Source organism: Phalangium opilio, unplaced genomic scaffold (genome assembly GCF_054372755.1).
Source record: "Phalangium opilio isolate 3A_F unplaced genomic scaffold, DU_Popi_V2 ptg000045l_1, whole genome shotgun sequence".
In the NCBI taxonomy this organism is placed as follows: domain Eukaryota; kingdom Metazoa; phylum Arthropoda; class Arachnida; order Opiliones; family Phalangiidae; genus Phalangium; species Phalangium opilio.
This window is the reverse complement of record NW_028324168.1, coordinates 5,639,369-5,659,713: the sequence shown is the minus strand read 5'-3', so window position 1 is coordinate 5,659,713 and position 20,345 is coordinate 5,639,369. Positions and strand designations below refer to the sequence as shown.

Below are 20,345 nucleotides of genomic sequence, written 5' to 3'. Positions count from 1 at the left end.
ACCCCTTTCTTCTTTTTTTACTAAAATTCGTGTTCGTGTTTCCAGCTTCGACTAAAAGGGTTATTTTTGGTTGAATTTTATTTTTTTTTAAAGTTTATTTATTTTGGGGGCTGGGAGAGGTTGGATATTTTTTGATCTTTTTGACGTTTTTGGGGTTTCAAAACGCCCCATTTTTGGGTGTTTTTCAAGGGATACTGTATTCTGTAGAATTTTATAAGGTTTTTTATGCCCAAATTTAGATAGACAAAATTAGACTTGAGTCCGAATTAGTTTAAAATAATATTTTGTAGAAATTTTAAACCAGAAAATGAACACAGTGAACTTGTTTAAAATGTATAATTTACACTAAAGAGTTTTTTTTTCTGCCGTTCCCCCAGTCAGTGTTGCCAGAGTGTTGAGCAAGAGTTTATAAAAAGAGAAAGGCTAGAAGTTCAGTTTAACTCGGTTCTTGACTAACTTAAATCATGGAGGGCCTGACAACACTGCCACTGAGTTATTAGAGGGAATAAGAATTTCTGTATAGCCTCTTTAGAAGTTATACCACAGTTTTAAGCCAAATTTAAAGATATAAAATTACACCTTTATAGATGATTAAAGGGTTACTTTAAAATAATTTTCGAAAATTTTTAAACTACAGGAATTTAAATATCAAATTGAGATAAAAATACGATATAACAAGTTGTGATATTGAATCATTCTGTATTATTTTCCGATGATGTTACAATATCCCTTTAAAAAGTGTAAAGATTGTAAGACGTTGACCTAAATCCGTCTGTTTCAGTCAGAGGCGGTGAAAATTCATTAACGGTCTTTTAATTGCGTTTTAATTAAACCCTCGCGCTGCTGTTGTGTATAAGCTACTGTCGTATATACAAAGACAGTCGCTTGTAATGTGTTAAAATATCTTAGGAAAATTCACTCTTCCGTTAAACTCGGAACATGCGGTTGAAACACTTGGACTTAAAATGATAAGAGTCCTCTAGAGCTCAGCTCCCAAAGATACAATATCTTTGCCCGGATGTAGGAAAAATTTAAAGAAATGGAATAAAAATGTTTTTAATTAATACAAATTGCTCTTACCGTTTTAACTAATTGGAAAATAGATTTTATCGTTTTTTATGCGTAAATATAATTAATTGTTACGACCAAGGCCTAGACGGTTGTCTGGTAAAGTGGTGCATTTTTAAAGAATTGCCGAAATTCTATTTTATTTTTTAATTTTTATTTTTTGGCGAATTCAAAGTTTAGGAAATTAATTTTGAGAGCATATTTTAAATCAAAATTTCTTTGGCTTTGTACAGGGTGTTTCAAAAATGGAGAGTGGTTGTACCGAAGTACAGTGGGAAATGGGGAATCAATTTTGATAGTCTAAAATGTAACTTGTACTGTACGAAATGATGTTGCATGCACTTAACAAGTTATGATTGCAGGGAATGTTTTAAGAATGACCCCTTAAATAAATTAACAGCATTGTCTTTTAGTTTATTATTTTTAAATATAAGTGGGTCATCCCTAAAACACTCCCAATATTTATAACTTATTTAGGGTGACCCTAAGGTCAAAATTTCATTTTTCGACTCTCAAAACAACCCCTTTGTGTAGCACCCTGTATAAAATATTTATCGATTAAATATTTTATAAAATATTAAAGACTAATCTTTTAAACGAAATTTTCTCAAAGGATTTTCCCCTTTCTAGTTATGACCTAAAATAAAAGTTTTCATATTTGCATTTGAAATATTTCCTCGATTTCCATCAAGTTACATTAAATAAATTAAACTTTTCTGGATTGGGAAATATATATATATTTGTATATAAATAGTTCTTTTTTCCTGCCCCCCCTGAACCATTTCCAGTATTTTAATAATTTAAAACCATATCATTTTACCTTCATATATTGCAATGGAACGAAAGTAATAAGTTCTCTTTTTAGAAATATGGTATGTTATTTTTCTGTAGAGTTGTTTAGAAAGATTTTTAATATTCTTATGAAATATTACTTCGTATTTAACTGGAAATTTAAGTTTGAGCTTGAATTACGATTTAGTTTACCAACAATTCTAATTACTACCCTTGCTAGATTTCAAAAGAAATTTATATAAAAAACGTGTAGATACAGAAATATCTCGCGCTCAATTTTTTGGCGCGAGAATGGTCGCTCGTGCTCAAGTTTTTGGCGCGAAAAATTACGCTCGCGCTTTTTTTTTTTTAGTTTTCATTTTCAAACTAGGCTTAACTCGAGTCGTGCAATTTCTTGCGAATTTAAACTTAATTATTAAACATCTTTCGGTCAGTTTATTAATCTTAAACTCTCTATTAAGTTCGTTTTAATCTTAATTTAATTACGTTATCACAAACCCCGCGCTTAATCTTACTTAAAAATTAATTGACCAAATACATTCGTGATAAATTGCCATAAATACAAAAGCACTTGTGCATTAAAACTAGCCAATCTGGACTCTGGAGGAATGGTCAATTTTGCTTTGTACAAATTCGTGCCATGAAACTTTTATCCAAAACTTACCCGCAATGACTACACCCATAAGTGCCGTAGCCGCCCATAGAAAGTCATCCAACATTGAAAATACCATATTTGCACGACTTCAGACGGGTACAATAGAGTATATATATTATTTTTGTCTGTCCAATTTGAGTTAAAAGCGTGGGCTTAACCCCGGACACCGTCCAAAACTTGTCGAAAAAGCGACGAAAAGTAGCCCCCCGTTTTTTAATTTGGCGCGAGCTTGTGTTATATACGGTTAAACTTGTAAGTTTTCGCGCGAAAAGTGAAAAGAGCAGGAGTATCAGTAGCGTGGCAGTGGATAGTGTGTGGTCAACTGGACTTAACTGTAATACCGTGTGAGCTTTCCCGCTAGCGCGCGGTTAAAAGGACTAGACTAGCATACCAATCTAGCCAAGAGCTTAGGCCGTTGTGTCACGCGCTACTCTCCCGCCAAAGTTTTGGAGCCCAAATCTAAAACTCCGCCCAATTTTTTTTTCTTTCGTTTTTGGTCCCTTTTGTTCAATCCCCTTTCCCTCTCTGTAATTTTCGTCTTCCCCCTCTATTTGGCTCTTTTCCTTATGATTGTATGTTTCTAAGATGTACGTCATCTCAACACGCTCGTATGAGTCTAACTTGAAGCTCCGAAACTTGAAGTTTTCAGGGTTATGTTTTACAACTGCTTCAGTTAGAATTGTAGGTCAAATTAGGCCTAAGAGATTCTGGAGGGAGTATTGTAGGCCAAGTTAGGCTTAACACTTTAAGGATGGAGGATTGTTGACCAAAATAGGCTTAGCAACTTGTGGATGGAGAATTGTGGATCAAATTAGGTCTAAGAGGTTCTGGAATAGAAAATTGTAGGTCAAATTAGGCCTAAGAGATTCCCGAAGGAGTATTGTAGGCGAAGTTAGGCTTAACACCTTCCGGGTGGAGGATTATAGACTAAAATAGGCTTAGGAACTTGTGGATGGAGAATTGTGGATCAAATTAGGCCTAAGAGGTTCTGAAATAGAAAATTGTAGGTCAAATTAGACCTAAGAGATTCTCGAAGGAGTATTGTAGGCGAAGTCAGGCTTAACACCTTCCGGGTGGAGGAATATAGATCAAAATAGGCTTAGCAACTTGTGGATGGAGAATTGTGGACCAAATTAGGCCTAAGAGGTTCTGAAATAGAAAATTGTAGACCAAGTTAGTCTTAAGAGCTTCTGATGAAGGATTAAGAGAAAACAGGACTTAATTACTTCTTGCTGGAGAACTGTAGGCGAAATTACGTCTAATAACGTCTCGCTGGAGAATTGTAGACGAAATCAGGCTTAACCCACGCAATCTTCTCTATGAAAATACTGTCAATATTTACTTTCAATTGACATACTTCTAGTTTTAACTTATAGAAAGCCCAATACATAAAACTGGGAAAAAGAAACATTTTATTTTTTAGGAAGCCGCTGAACACTTTTACAAATGTGCTAGAAATCTGGATGACATTTCGATCCATCTTGGTACGAAGGAAGAGAAGATTTTTATTCTTCTCGGACGATGTTTTGGTTACCGGAAACCGGAAATGGAAGCTCTTTTAAAGCGTGGATGCGTTTTCGCCGTTCTGTATCATCCAGCAATGAAAAAGAAGTTTCGTCTCTCTTTTGGGTGAGTGCTCTTTATAAATTGCTACCAACTACTTGACCACTTTGTTTCGGAATTTTGTTTTTACTCTTGATAGTTCCTTTTTAATTTGGCTAAGAATCCTATCCCAATAATTAATTGTTCGGGGTAATTGGTGTGGAAATAGACCAGGAAAGTTTCTTTTATACTGATTTAGGAAACGTACCCAATTAGGATCAAATTTAGCCTATATTTCTCCCCCCCCCCCACTTTTTCCAATGGAAAAGTGCACGATAAAAATAGGCTAGAGTCAGTTTTCGTTTCATTTTATAGAGTATATGGATAAATTAAGACAAGTTGTCCCTTATAGAACGGAGAAACTAAAATAGTGTTTTGATAATGGGGAAAATAAGATGAGAGAACAGGCTTCTTATATTCATGATGGTGAAGGTAGGATTAGTATCTTCCCATTGGTGAGGATAAGGTTGAGATAGGATTGGTATCTTCCCATTGGTGAGGATAAGGTTGAGATAGGATTGGTATCTTCCCATTGGTGAGGATAAGGTTGAGATAGGATTGGTATCTTCCCATTGGTGAGGATAAGGTTGAGATAGGATTGGTATCTTCCCATTGGTGAGGATAAGGTTGAGATAGGATTGGAATCTTCCCAATGGTCAGGATAAGGTTGAGGTAGGATTGGTGTCTTCCCAATGGTCAGGATAAGGTTGAGGTAGGATTGGTGTCTTCCCAAAGGTGAAGATAAGGTTGAGGTAGGATTGGTGTCTTCCCAAAAGTCAAGATAAGGTTGAGGTAGGATTGGTGTCTTCCCAATGGTGAATATAAGGTTGACGTAGGATTGGTGTCTTCCCAATGGTGAAGATAAGGTTGAGGTAGGATTTGTATCTTCCAAATGGTGAAGATAAGATATAAATAGGTTACTTATCTTTTTAAAAGACAAACATAACAAATAAAATTCGTCCAAATTCTTCCAAAACTACAATTAAAAACTGCTCCAAATACGTAACAACTCAACACATAATAAAATCCACTTAACACCGTACCCCAAAACCAACGATGTAGCCCAAGGCCTGTACATGTAAGGGAAAATCGAACCCCTTACTTCGGATCGCGTCTCTTCCCTTGTAGATTCATTGCCATAACATTGACGATAACCCTCTAGTGTTGAAAATTGGAAACAAGTCCTCGTAAGGGGATAGATAAATAGGCAAAGATAGATTTTAATCGCGTGGTCTTTCGTCGTTCCGACTTGACCATTATAATCTTCTTGTAACTGCTAAGTGGCCGGATACTTATCAAAGATCCCGTACAATAATGTTATAAAATGGTTCATACAGAAATAGATGAAAGTGAAGTAGATTTCGTAACAATATCCGACCCCTCTTTCAACTTTTTTTTTTAATCAGCTCGTGCTGGTTTTCGACTTTTGACTTTTGTAAATCTCAGGAGAGTTTAACGTTTCAAATGATATGGAAAAACGGAGGGGAGTGGTAAAAACTGTACAAGGGAGAAGAAATAGCTTTTAATAATATATTATCTTAAACTCTAAATGGTATGGTACACGGTACAATCGGACAAAAAGTGTATTGTGCGGATAACTACTTTTATTATATTATTTATGACGCGATTTCCTGCATAGAGTTTACAAGCGTACTGCAGAATTGTTTTTGTCAATTCCATGAATGAAAGAATAACATTTTAACAGTTGTTTTACGGATGGCCCCTTAAATTTAATTAACAAAACGGAAAGGCACTGCTCAATTTAATTAACAAAACGGAAAGGCACTGCTCAATTTAATTAACAAAACGGAAAGCCACTGCTCAATTTAATTAAGGGGTCATCACTAAAACACACTCTAACCCATAGGACAAAATATCTTAGAACATTATCACCTTGAAACCAAATAACACCCCCACCATACTTTGCAAAAACACCCTGTAGATTATTTTCGACTGAGGAATAGAATATTCGTGAATTATTACGTAATGTAAACAATAGGAATAAAAATACAAAACAGAAAACATCCTCAGATACCAAACTAGACACGCTCTAGACCATTTTTCCCAGATAGGTAAACTACACGGGGTAATACCAAATGCAAATTGAAATTATAGAAAGTAAGGTAGGAAGGAGATTGTAGGCGACGTGAGAGAAAAAGATTTTACTACTTCCCCCTAAAGGTATACCCGGGGGGGGGGGAAATAAAGTACGAGACCAAACTGAGTAAGAAAAGATGAAGTTTGTAGGAGAGAAGATTACACTGGAATAGTTCTAACACGAGAGGGCGCTGGCGCTATTCATGCTTAGCAACCCATAGAGTAATGTCAGTTCTACGTATGCAAAGAGATACCCTTCTATCTCGTAGCTCAGTGTCATCCCCCTACCAGGCGCGTACAGTATCCCCTCTAACAAAAGCGCACCTAGAGGTTGGGATACACCGTCTACTCCCCTCTCTACCGACACTACTCTATAGTACCCCGGTTTTAGGTTGCGAATAAGCTTTTCTTACTTTCTGTTATTTCTATGTCCTTTTGATAATACATTAAAGTACCATCCAAGAAGGAGGAGTTGTGAGGGAGTACAGTCTACAGACGGAGTTCTTGTTCAATTTTTAGATCATTTTTGTATTATAACGGCACACGATCTCTTACGTTACGACACAAGTGGGAGCTATATAATCTACCGTGGAGGGATAAATTATTTTCCAAAAAAAAATAGTATGGGGATGAAATAGGGTTAGGTCCTGATGTTAGGGAGCTTATAGGGTTGACAGGGAAGCCTAACCTAATGGCTTAGTCACCGTTCAAAGCCCGAGGAATATAAAACTGGAGAGAGAGAGAAAGAGACGGGAAAATATTTTATGCTACAAATTGTCTAGGATGAACTGAGTTTAGTCAAAGAGTCTAAAAGGAAGGAAAGCAAACTGTACCCAAAGGCACCTCGAGTTGTTAATTTGTCTCACGTGATATAGAGGCATTTCGTTACTCTAACTATTAATCGAGCAGACGAAACTTTACCAATAACATTATGAGCAACGTACTTCCCCAAGGCTTAACTTCAATTAGCCAGAATTTGGAAAACGTAACCTTTAATTTAACTAAGATAAGACCGCATCCAATGTTTTCATTTTACTGCATGTGACGAACTGAGTTTCTATTCCATACGTTTATATTCTATGCTCTAGTTCCGTCTATGTTTAAGTATTAAAAGGTTGAAAACGGTTCCATGATTGGTCCCCAATCCTCCATACGCGTATAAAAATTTTAAAAATGGAAGAGGAATGGATCGAGACATTCAAGCATGATTCCACTGGTATCATCCGATCCGAGTTAGGCCTAAAATGTATTCGGAAACATGGTTGAGTTGAGAAGTTCTTTTTCACCAAGGCTTAAGTGTATTCTGGCAAATACATTTTATCACGAGAAAGGTTACTAGAGACTGACTATACGACGAAAAGGTTAAAATGTTTTCCTATTTACTTACTGCCGGAAGTTTTACTACAATTTACGCTTTAAATCCTTTGTATTTGAACTTAGCTCGAATCGTATTAAAATTAGGCTTAGCTTTAGTACTAAGTTAGACTGAGAAAAATCACGCCCTTCCTGACGTTAAAAAAAGTGTTACTGTCTCCTCCGAATATTAAATAGAGCTCGGAGCTAGGAGGCCCAAATTCCCATTGGGCTTTGAAAAGAAGGGGAGCTCTTCTGCCTATTCCTATTATAAAACTATTTTCACTATCTTCCCTCGCATGAATGGTTTACTGAAAGATATAAAACGTAAAACGCGAGCTCGAGCGAGCGAGCGAGCGAGACCCGTAGAGAAGCCATGCACCCCCTGAAAAGACTGCTTTTTTAATTCACTGCATTCTAAACTATAAAAGCCTACCTGCCTATAGGCCTAAAATAGGCTTAATGTAACATGACTGTGTTTGAAAATTTCCCGTAACCCGAACCCAACTCCTCTTTATCAGTTGGCTGGCGAGGCTTAGCGGTAAGCCTTGTCTTACCATGGATTTATAAGATTAGGCTTAGCTCCGTGTTGTTTTATGCACGTGTAATCTTACCAAACCTTCTTAAATATAATTAAAACCACCGTGTTCAAATACCAATTAACGTATAAAAATTCATAATTAATAAATAAAGAAAGAAAGAAAGAAGAGAAACAAAAACATAATGAAAACTAATTTTCTATAACGAGAAATCCCCTCTCTTGAGGTGGATGAAAAGTAATGAAGCCGAAATATATTAAAATTCATGAAATTTGCCTTGAGCCATCGACTTTTTATTTTTTCAAGAGACTTTAGACATTAGGCCTTTGCTCTTAAGAACTATGCCACGCGACTAAATTCAGTCTTAGAGAAGACCAACTCATTTTAATACCAAATTTTGGCCTGCCAAATCCTGGATGTGCTGGCTAGCCTTGTGTAATTACAGTTCCCGTGTAGTATATATCCTTCTGGAAGTCTTCCTGAAGTTCCGAACTTAACTCTTCAGTCTAAAGTAAAGTAAAAAAAAAAAAAAAAAAAAAAAAATTAGAAAAGCCTAAAATTTCTAAAAATGCTTGGCTACCTCTTATAAAAGCGTTATCTCCAGGCGACTGGGCCCTTGTACAGCTAAGCCTTTGCGAAAAGAGCTAAATCTTCGAAGCAAGCCCAAAAACACGTAAAAAGCACAGACAATATAGAGCGGGGGAAAAAACACATAACTTCCTCTGCACTAAAAAAACTTGTTTACAAGAAGGCTGATGAACTTAAATGCATTTTTTTTCGCCATCTTGTAAATATGACTTCGCTAAGCCTAACTTTGCTTTCAATTGTTTTCAGTCTACTTTAAGATTAAGGGTTAAGGGGCGTGGTGTTGGTAGCTTCTAACTCATTATTGGATACACGGGACATGGGTGACAACCACGTATTTCTACGATAAATGTTACAGAAAATAATTGGAACTTTTTCCAAGACACAATTTATTATTGCTGATTACTTTTTATATCTTAATTGTTTTTTTCAAAATTAATTTGTTATGTTTGTAGAGAGGGTATTATTACGTAGTGACAACGTTTCAGTTAAAAAAAAGCCAAATAACATAGCTATTATAATAGAAGGGAAATTTCAAATTTTATAATGGTTGTTAAGCCTAAATTTTGTGGATATTTTTCAATAAGCTATGACCGTCGTCGTCGTCGTCGTCGTCATAAAATAAGATTTATAAACCCATATATTAGGCTTATAATCAGATGCTAGACACTGACAGTACAAGGCCTAAATATAACCTTGCATAACATAACGTGCCAAAAATATCTGGTCATACCACGTTTCCTGAACCAACTGTCTACTCCTTAATGCAAACTAATACGTGGCTATTTCTCAAAAAGATCCGGAGCTAACGTTTTTCCCCTAGCAGAAGCATATGGTAAGCGCATGAAACTGTTCATTTGTCCCAAGAAACTTTAAATAATATAATACTTCTCTTCAAGAGAAGTGTACCAGTACAAAGCTGGGTAATTGTATATAACATGACTCTTACCAACATCAAATTAACGTTTATTAGAACAAGGTTAATTACTAAACCGAACAAACATACGCCGTAAATAGTTATCTCATCATTACTCTCTCTATTAGAGCTTAATTATTTGCCAAGACGTCATGCGCTTGTTTAATTTTTGTCCCACGTCAAGACAATCAAGGTTTGTGGGTTGATTGCTGAGGATTTAGTATTACAGATTCTTGTTATAAATGAATTATTTCTTGCGCCTATATGTATACAGGCCCATAAGGCGAGCCATAAGGGTTCCCCATAAGGTACCAGTCCGGGCACCGCCGAAATAAAACTAAAAATCATCTCTTTCTAACCCTTCCTCTCCTCCCTCCCTTTCTTTACCGAATTTTCCTCTGGTGGTGTTAGGCTCCTGTTAGACCTATAGGAAAAAAAGAGGGGAGGGGAGAGCCTTCCCTTAGCTATTTGTTTGCCAAAGGCCCAGGGTTCGGCAAGGGTTGTCGTCTCGAAAGAGGGTTCCCTTCATTCGTCATCATCAGTGTGGTCAGAGCTGGTCTCTCTAAGCCTACCTAACTCGGGCCTATTTCTAGAAGTAACTCTTTTAGAATAACAACACCTTCGTTCGCTATAGTTTCTCGCTCTGCAGTCTCACACCTCACCTCTCTGATGTTCTCCATCGGGAAAAATACTCTAGAAAGGGGAATAAAAACACTGATTTGTCTTCATGTTACTGCTCCAATGTACTGGGACTTTGAAGATGCTCGCTAAACAATGCTCAGAGTGCCCTGGTTCCCGTTGTAAGGCTTGTTTTGAAGCATCCATGCAGGTGTAGAGATGACACTGTCTGTAGAAGTACTTTCGGTAAAATTTCTAGGCCTAAATTTTATTTTTTTGAATTGAATCAAAGAAATCTGTCGTTTAATTTATGGACATTGCAAAATTAAATTTTTCTTTCTTTCTGTTTTTTATTTTTTAAAATTGAGTTTGATTTTAAGTGAATGCCAAAAAATAGTTCATTTTCTAGAGAGGTTATTGAAATGTTAGTGAGCTTCGTTGATACGCTGTAACTTCGTACAATGATTTAGGCCTACTTGAACTTAATATCAATTTGTCACTTGCGATGGTTTTTCTCCAATTTATTACAAGCTATAATGCTACGTAAAAATATATAAATACACATACATATAGCCAATTCAAATATCCTTAAGCCTAAGTGCTATAAAATATTTCTAAACTAGAATTCAACAAAATGAAAACCATCTATTATCGCAGCTGTTGAAAGGGTTAAATATTTCACTGTTGACCCTCTTATCAAACACATTCAACCCTTTTTTAACCAAACCTTTTTTCAATAAGGGTCAACTAGGCTTATCGAATAAAAAATCGTCTGCTATTATATATTATTTTTTATTCATTCCTTTATAGGTTAGAGGTGGTGCCAAGATATCAAGCATTGATTGTAATAGATGAATAATGGCCTTACCGTTTTCCTACCCATTCACACAATATATATTATCCATAGAAATCGGAATCAAGGAAAAGTACTTCTAAAAAACTTTTCTAGACATATAAACTATTTTAAAAGGGGAAGTATAATAACGAAAGTAAAGCTCAGATGGTCCATCAATGGACTCTATACATTCCAGCGTGGGAAGTAAATTCAAGCCTCGTGTAAACCCAATATATTTCACGTGAAAAGGAAAAAATGTATGGACCCTCTCACCAGGGAGAATATATATCGAGGGAGTAGTATTTATGAAAAATAACGAGAAGCAATAAATTGATAATTTTACATGGGTCTACATACTTCGGTGCATGCCGTTTGAAGAGAGAAAGCGTCACGTGATTATTGTTTTAAAAGAAATGAACGGAAATCAATGATTAATGCGCAGAACGATGCGTAAACGTGTAAAGTCTCCACTAGGGGGACGATAGTATCGTTTTTATTTTTTCTAACACAAAGACTCCCGTCATATATAACCTCCCTGGACTACGCTTTCAAACTATACCATTCGGAAAAGAAAAAAAAAATATTATTTTTTGGTAAATAATCTATTTTTGAAGAATGTATATTTACGGCAATACGGATATAGATTTGCCCATTGGTTTCGGTTTGTATTCCCCTATTTTTACGATGAATTGGTACTGAAATCCAAAGCGGGGTTGTTTATGTTTCAATTAGATAATTTGAAAAAGAGTAGATAGATTTTTCTCTAGTATCATTTCAATTTGAAAAATATTGTATTGTATTTTTTTTAAATTTGAAATGATAATACAGTAAAAAGGGGGAGTGTTGCTATATTTATACTTTGGATTTAGTTTCGTGTATAGTATCAATTTGACGTGAAAAAAATAAAACGTAATGTGGATGTGGGTATGTTTGGAATTGCGGTATCTATAAGGTTAAAATTGGATAAATTGAAAATGCAACAAGGCGTCGGATATAGTACGCTCTTGATGTGCTAGTTTCAAAGAGAAGCATAGAAATCTCTTGTTTGTTTCTTTTTAATGTCCAGCCTCTTTTGGCTACCTCGTTCAATGATATATTTGTCGCTACTATAAAGCAGATAGTTTAGATTTTTTTTTTGAAATCCTATAGCTAAAGAATCTGAAGTTAGAAATAAACTTTTTTGATTTGTTGAGGGCGAAGGTAACCTATAATACGCTTATTCCCCGTATCGCTTGACCACAAGAACATAGGTTTCTATGAGAGAATAACGCTTGTATCCTTCGATTTACCTTTTGGTTTTAGTGTAAAGTTATATAAGGTTACATTCTGGCGATTTCATTTTGGAGTGTATGGGTTTTCTCCTCGTTCGTTAGTCTGTTACAAAGGCTTAAGTTTTTGCCAAAGTTTCAGACACTACTGTGGTGGAAAAGGAATGTTGCAAGTTTTAAAAGTTTCTCAAAATCTCATATCGAATAATCTTCCTATAAAGTAATCTTAACCCTTTCCCAAAAGTCTGATGAAAGACGAAACACTCAAAATTAGGCTTAGCTATTTAAATTGTTTAACCACCACCTCATTTTCCTCCTTTTTTTAAGTTTCTTAAATTCAATTTGAAAGCCACGCACTTTACACCAATCTCTGCGTACATACATACAATTCCCCATGTTAGCTTTACTAATTTCCGTCTATCAACACTTACCAGAAGGTGAGGCGAGTTGGACCCCGGACACTGGTGGCAGACACACGCCCTTGTGGTTTTGGCACTTTCGGTATCAAAAAATACCCTGGGGACATCGTTTCCCGCCTCACAAATCCTCTCTAGTCCCGTGCCCAGTTACTCACCTAGGCAAACCTGAAACCCCAAGAACAGAATAGAACCAAAGCGGGAATCACCCATGGTGCGCGCCACGCGGTTACTTGCATCCTCACTTCTTAAGTCAACAAATTAAACCATTCGTAACAGTAACACCCTATCAAGCATAGACCATCACATTTTACTGCTCAAAATATAGCCACTACCCTAGTGGTAGTGATGTCTGAGGAACCTTTCATCGTGGCTCGTGCATGCTCATAATACTTCGTTCTGCCCCCAGGGCCATAAAACTTATTTTATACCCTCCTAGACTATACAGTCCTAGACTTGGTTGGTGTATTTTCGACCCACCAGGGCCACCACGCTTCTTAGGCCTTGGCCTATGGATTTTTTGATTCTAGTCTATACTTTGCTCTCCGTTCCTATACCACGAATGAAGTTATTTATATCAATTGTTAGCTGACATACGTTAGGCTTAAATCCAACTATCTCCAGTCCCTTCTAGTATCGTATAGTTAGAACTTAGATTCCCGTTCCCTCCTCTGTAGGGACCTAGACTTGCCTTCAAATACAAGGACTATGTACATGGTATTGCTCTATAGACTGGTATGTTCCCCAATCTTGAATACCGTCCTGTTAAACGTGGTCCTGAATAGTCCCTTTTCAAAATGGGGATTCAATACATACAGGGTGTTTCTGATAAGTCTGTTTGCATAAATGTTCTTTGGGAAATCAATTTTGAGTCGAAAATGTAGCTTCTATCTATGGCATTTTGATTGCCCTAAGGGACACTGCTTTCGAGTTATGATTTTCAAGAGTGTTTAAGGGATGACCCCTTAATTAAATTAGAAATCATTGTCTTGAAATCAGTTTCTTAATTAAATTTCCGTAAAATACTTGAAAAATAGTGCAAATGCAAGTCTATAAGCGACACCATTCCATAGTCTATGCTTTTTCATAGCTTCCACTGAGCTTTTTGCTTTCGTCTAACCATTTTAACTCATGTTAGGAATGAAAACATGCTTCATGTATAGCATTTTTATCTATACGAGGGAGGCTACTGCGAGGTTTTTGTGTTTTCTCTCTGATGTAGAGAGAAGTCCTGACTTTTCCCCACCCCTGAAGTCATTTCCGGTTTGCCTGGGGGCTAAGTTTGGGTTCGTGATATATTTGAATGTGGGGAGAGTGAACCCTTAACGGAGATCTATATGTGATGATGCAAAAATATGCTTTGGTTTATACACACGAAATTGTAAGTTATAATAACACTTGCAAAGATGTATTTACATCTTTATACAGAAGTTCATATTTTTAAAATAAGTTTACTGTTTTTCTACGTAGTCAAATTCTGTTTTTAAACGTTGGGTTATTTTCACAAAGTAAAAAGCTTCTTTGCACGTTACTAGTTCGAACTATGAAGTATGGTATTTAATAAACCAGCTATTTAATTTTATTAAATTTTAATATTACGATTAAATTTCCAATATCCTTTTTAAAAAGAAATATCCTGAAGCTCTAACCGCAACTTAAGACTCAAAACTGATAAAAATGGTGATCAATCTATATGTATCTATTCTTACACCTTCAGCTTATATATTTTTTATCTCTAATAAAAACTCTACCCCTATTTGATCCTTCCACGTGTCGGCAGCGCTCCCAGTAACGCTATCATAATATGTCCCTAAAAATTCCCCTCTTCAGGGTGGGTATAAGTAGCGAAATAGCAATCACAATCACAGTCTAGTGATTTTTCCCGCCAGATTGTTTGGCGCGAGTTTCCTCCCATGCAAAATCCCATTCCCGGTGCCACCACGTGAAAAATTTCCCGCCAAACCGCGAACTTCCGGTTTGCCTTATCTCCCGCTTCCTGCGCGATGAGGTGACGTCACCCCTTTATTGGATTGCAATTATAGATACACGGGGAAAGCTTCCTCCGTTCGGAAATCCTATAATATCGGTTTTAATATACTCCTTTTATGTAAAATTTGATTGAAAACTACTCGATAATCAATTCAAGTTGGTAGCGGGAAGGGACTTGGGTTTACGTATAGAGATATAACCCCGTTCGCTATAAGTTTGGGTCTAAAGATTGTTTGGAACAAACCCGCGCCTGTTATAAAATATTTATCATTGAGGAATGTCTGTCTGCTAGTGACGAATTTGCGGAAAACAAGCCATAGCCTACTGTGGCCTTTGTCTCTGCCCGTGGCCTGATTTGACCTAGGATGGAATCACAGTAAGCCATGAATTTCTTTTGTTCCGATTTGGATTAGGAACTATTAATAGATGGCGCAACAGTCTCGTTTATTTTTACAAGCGAGACAAGGCTTAACGACAGACCTATACTTATACATTTCAGAGTTATGATACAGAGTATAACCTCAAATCAAAGTTTTGGAAAATAAAGAGGCAAAAAGAGAAAGAGAGAGAGAGAGCTTCTCTCTCTTTCTGCTGGAGTATGGAAACCGAGATTAGATAGAATGTCAGCAATTTTAGATTAATGGGAATAAAAGGGGAACTTGGGTTTGATGGCCGACAGAGGGAGGAAGTGGGGATGAAACGCTTTTGTGTCAGAGTTTGAGTATATTTTCAACTATGCTATATTTTAATTTCTGACTGGTAGACCTTAGTCGGAAGGAGCTAAGATCACCTATCCTATGGACAGGCATCAACGTAACTAGCGCCTTCACGTGCCCGTGAAGCCCTGTAAGTGACACGTGGTCATTAAAGTTCGTCTGCTTGTTATAGAGAGAGTTAACGGTTAAGGACTTAAGAATTAGATCTAATGAATCTTTAAACCATCTATTATAAAATTAATTGTTTATATTTAAATTAGAAATATTGTAGCTTTTGTTTTTGTCCATAGACCGAGGAAACAGTGTGATTTGTCAGTGTAGATAAGTTTCAGTCCATAGGTTACACTATGTTAGGAAGGACATGTACCTCTTTTGTCTTGAAATTAATGTAGGATATGCTTTTAAGTCAAATTAGTCTATAATTTCCTTTTGTTCGGGAACAACGTTAGGTTTTTTTTTTACTTCCTTTTCAAAGAGCGAGAGAAACATTTTTGCAAGAGTATATTATTCTCTTATACCATAGGATACAACAAATATTTTATCTCATTTCACTCTACCTTTTTGCAAATAACTCGATACGAAAAATGTAATTTAACTAAATGCTTTGTATTATATTGGGTTATTACATTTTTCAAAATACAAGAAAAAAAGAGACTTATAACGGTAGTTATAAAATAAATATTATTAAAACCCTCTTGGTAATAATTTAAACCTTTCTATAAAAGGAGAATTAAGGCTTTCTTTTATTTTTTTATTTTACCAAAAGTCAGGATGTTCGTTTTTAAACGCATAATCGCCCCAAAACTGAGGCAACTCCTCCCATAATTTGAAAGAGCTTTTCAAGCATTAGGGGGATAAAAATGGGGTACGTAACCCCATCTCCCCCTTGTCTTTACAAAAAGGGGCTACACTCAATCTTCTCGCGTTTTTTAATTGTTACATTCAAGAAAGTTTAATAGATCCGCCAAGATTTATAATTGCCGGTTGCGTTTAAAAAGCATTACTCCGTTTAATGTCAAGAACAATGATGTATCGTTAAGCCTTTGCCCCCTAATCTTTTTCTCTTTTTTTGCTTTTAACTTTATTGATTTAAATAATAACTACATTTATGTCCGACACCGTATCAAAGGTCGTAAAGATTGAATAGTGTTTGAAAAACTTACCCAAAAACGTGTAAGACATTTGCAATTCAATTTAGTTATGTTTAAATCTTACAAGAACTGGTAAGTGTTAAGCCTAGTTTGAAAATTATTTATTTTATTTTTTTTTCGCGCCAAAAATGTGCATTGCAGGCAGAAGTAGTTCTACAGGGGCTACGGCAAAATACATGAGGTTTTTACCCCTAAATGCTGGCTTCTTTGTTAGACATTATTGTGCAGCAGGGTAAACATTTCTAAAGGCGCTGGTAGGAAATACATTACAGTTTTTCATCCTGAATTGTAGCTTCACCGTTAAGTCTAATTTTGTCACTTGATGTAATAATGTTTCTGAGACCAATTTAGGGATCCTTAAAAACTGTTCTTTTGGGTAGAAAAATCAGGGCGTATTTTCATTAAGACAAATCGTTATTCCCCATAGAAATCTAAGATTTAGTCTTTCACATTGTAGCTAAAAGCTAAAAAAAAAATAATAAGTTTTTTTGGAAGCTAGATACGTACATTACTGTACCAAAAAGCGTTTAGGTCCCATCTTTAGTATAGCCCCGCGGGCCCGATCTTTTTTGGCCCTATGGCCCCACCTCCTTGAATTGCTGGGAGCGATTCCCCCGGGTCCTATTGAGGAGTTTCCAAGGGGCACACGGCGTCTGACCTCAGGGTGTGGCTGTAGATGTGGCATACTTATAACCAAGGCCTAGCTGTAACGCGATTTAGGGAAAGCGATTATCCGAGAACTCCCCCATCTCACAGTTCTTAACCCTAACTTTCGTTTCGTCCCTCTTTTACTTTCCAAGAAGATACCTTATTGAGCTTAATTTTCGTCTTCTGTCTTGTATGTTAACCTTTAAGGTTAGTGGCAGCGTGTTCATTAAAAATCCACGAACTAGCCTTTTGTACTATAACCTAAAATATTTAGTCACCGATTAAGATTTAATTATTTCTCGAGCAGCGTTAAAGGCTAATGAGATTCTTAACGATTTTTTTCTCTCTGGTCTGTAATATGGGGATGGATGGATGGAGCCAAGGCTTAATTGCAATTTTATCTACCAAGGTGTACAAGAACGTTCTTCTTAATTGTAGTGGTAAATACCTTTTGGGTTCATCAGAGGTTAAGTTTTAGAATAGTCTTCAGTTTTTTTTGTTTTTTTTTAATCGAGATTTAAGCCTTGGTTTCTGATTACAAACCTAAGCCTAATTTTGGTTATTGCTTAGGCCTATTTTTCAAACAGATTCATATAATTCTTAATACATTAGGGTTAAGATTTAACTCTTGGTTTCTGGTTAAAATTCATCTCACTTAAGAGATAATTAGGCCTAATTTTGATTGTTTAGGCTTAGTTTTCAAACAGATTCATATAATTGTTAACACATTAGAGTTAAAATTTAAGCCTTGGTTTATGGTTAGAAAATTCATCTCAGTTCAGAGATAATTAGGCCTTATTTTAATTATTGTTTAGGCCTATTTTCATTGAGATTCAAGGTAATTTCTCAATACACGCGACCAAGGCTTAGGATTTCGTAACACAAATCTGAGATAAGGTTTCATTCATTCTCAATATAAACACATCAAAACAGTGTCTGTCTTTCAATCCTTCAAAAAGGAAAGAAATAGCTTCCTTATTCGTTTCCCTTTTTTCTCCTCTTCGATATGCAAATAAGGAATTTCGCAAACTTTGATAGATTTGAACCATTCTCGTTCTTAGAACTATACCAAACTCTAAAACGTATCTTTCTTTTTCCAAGAAACAAAATGAAAAAAAAAAATGTCAGATCTCTGTATTTTAAATTCTGTTATTCTCAAAGATAACTCGATTGATTTTTGAAAGAATAAAATTTTAAGTTGGGGAAACTTTGAGACAAGCCGCGAATCTATTACAACAAAAAGATCAAAATATTTAAAAGGAAGATATATGGTTTTATTATTGAAAAAGTTAAGCCTAAATTCTGTAAGAAAAATTTTCAAGCAATGAAATATCATAGGGAATATTTTTCTTATGTCCTGCCCTATAGCTTCAGTGGCGCCGAGAAAATCAGCGCCCGGATTTTCGCGCTCTGTAGAAAATTGTAAGAAAAAAATATATAGTACAATAGAACTCTACTAGATTCATGGAGGGTGTTCAATACATTGAAAGGCATACGCTAGTAACGTACAGATGCAATTTTTAGCAGATATATATTGCATTTTCCGTATGGATATGGAACTAAAAACCCGGAACAAATTTTTTATTTCCTCTTTGCAGTCAGGGGTCCCAGGAAGGCTTCCGGATATTTTTTTATTATAGATATATTTTTAGGTAAAATATAGTATCTATTATTGTTTTATAATACTGCTGTTAATACGTTTAAGCTTTGTAGAAATGTTTTGATGTTTTGAAACGTTGAAAAAACTAATTCTTGTAGCGGAAGACGGTTTTAGTTTTTTAGTTTAATTTTTCTTTAATTGTTTAACTTTATTACTACTAATTTTGGGAGAGTTATCAAGACTTGTATGATTGCTCCATTCTTTTAGGCTTATTATATATTCGTTCAGTTCAAATAACCGTTTACAGTTCGGTTAAATTGCAAAATGGATTTAGTGTCATTCCCCTGTTTCAGAAAATGCCGAAATAACAAATTTTGACGTAATTAAATTTAGTTTTACTTTAACAAAAATATTACAAACGAATTGTTAAATATTTCTAATTTATTTATGAAGTTAATTTTCTCTGCAGAATCAGGTCAGTTATTTTAAATATGAGTGGGGGAAATATATAAGAAGAAATTTTATGATTGCAGAATTTTTTATCAATATTTTATTTATATTTCTTTTTTTTTTCAATTACTTATTGCGTCTGTGTTTTCATGATTAAGTTTATAAAACATTAAATATTGACTCTATACTTTTCATCATTATAAACAGCGGCAGTTTATTTTGTTTATTTTTTATCTGGAAATTCGTTTAGTTTACGTTTAACGATTAGGAAGAATCATAACATTAGGTTTAAGCTAAGCCTTTTTAACGCAATAATATTGACCCCTTTCGTTACCATCTAGGGGTTATTAGAATTGTTGCAAAATGCAAACAATAGAAAAAAAAACAAAAAACTAAAACCATGATTAAAATAATGGTAATTTTTATTTGCTCTCTTTTAATATCTATAGAACCTTACTTCATGATTTGATACGTTTTATGAATAATTTAGTATATTATATCGGAATTAGTATTGATTTTATAATCGGTATTTGAAAATAAAGCATATACTCTAGGAAAATATGAGACAAATTGTAGGTCAAAAATTATTTCAATAGTTCTATTACGTAATGCAATATAAGAATTCATAATTAAAATTCTACTCTCTATTTAAGGTTAATTAATAATTAAAGTTGATTGATTTTGACCCCAACATGTCTCATTTTGACTCTCTGTTTCTCGTCTATTCATATATATATATATATATATATATATATATATATATATATATATATATATATATATTGATATTAAACTCTCAATAATTTTAGTCTAAAAATATTTATGTATATATTTTTTTCAATAGCTGTCATATCTTGTAGTTATGGCTATATAAATTCCATCCCAATCAATAAGTATATTGAAAGCTTTCCCTACAAAATCGTTTAAACTCATAAAACACCATGGAGAAATAAACACTTTAAGTAAGGAGACCTCGCTTCAATTTAAAACACTTTTAAAGTAACGTTCATCTTACACTCCAGTAAAATTACTCCACGGTAACGACGT

At 35.1% G+C, this 20,345-nt stretch overlaps 2 protein-coding genes across 2 annotated transcripts in view; one reads left to right on the top strand and one right to left on the bottom strand.

The window, feature by feature from the left end:
• LOC149677051 (uncharacterized) overlaps positions 1 to 2,927 on the bottom strand; it is a 48,429-nt gene extending 45,502 nt beyond the window's left edge. Inside the window, exon 1 of the mRNA XM_089838026.1 lies at positions 2,525 to 2,927. Coding sequence (XP_089694152.1) covers positions 2,525 to 2,591 — 67 coding nt within the window. The 5' untranslated portion in view covers positions 2,592 to 2,927. The remainder of the gene's footprint in view (positions 1 to 2,524) is intronic.
• LOC149677050 (uncharacterized) overlaps positions 1 to 20,345 on the top strand; it is a 46,567-nt gene that overhangs the window by 8,875 nt on the left and 17,347 nt on the right. Inside the window, exon 2 of the mRNA XM_089838027.1 lies at positions 3,939 to 4,144. Coding sequence (XP_089694153.1) covers positions 3,939 to 4,144 — 206 coding nt within the window. The remainder of the gene's footprint in view (positions 1 to 3,938; positions 4,145 to 20,345) is intronic.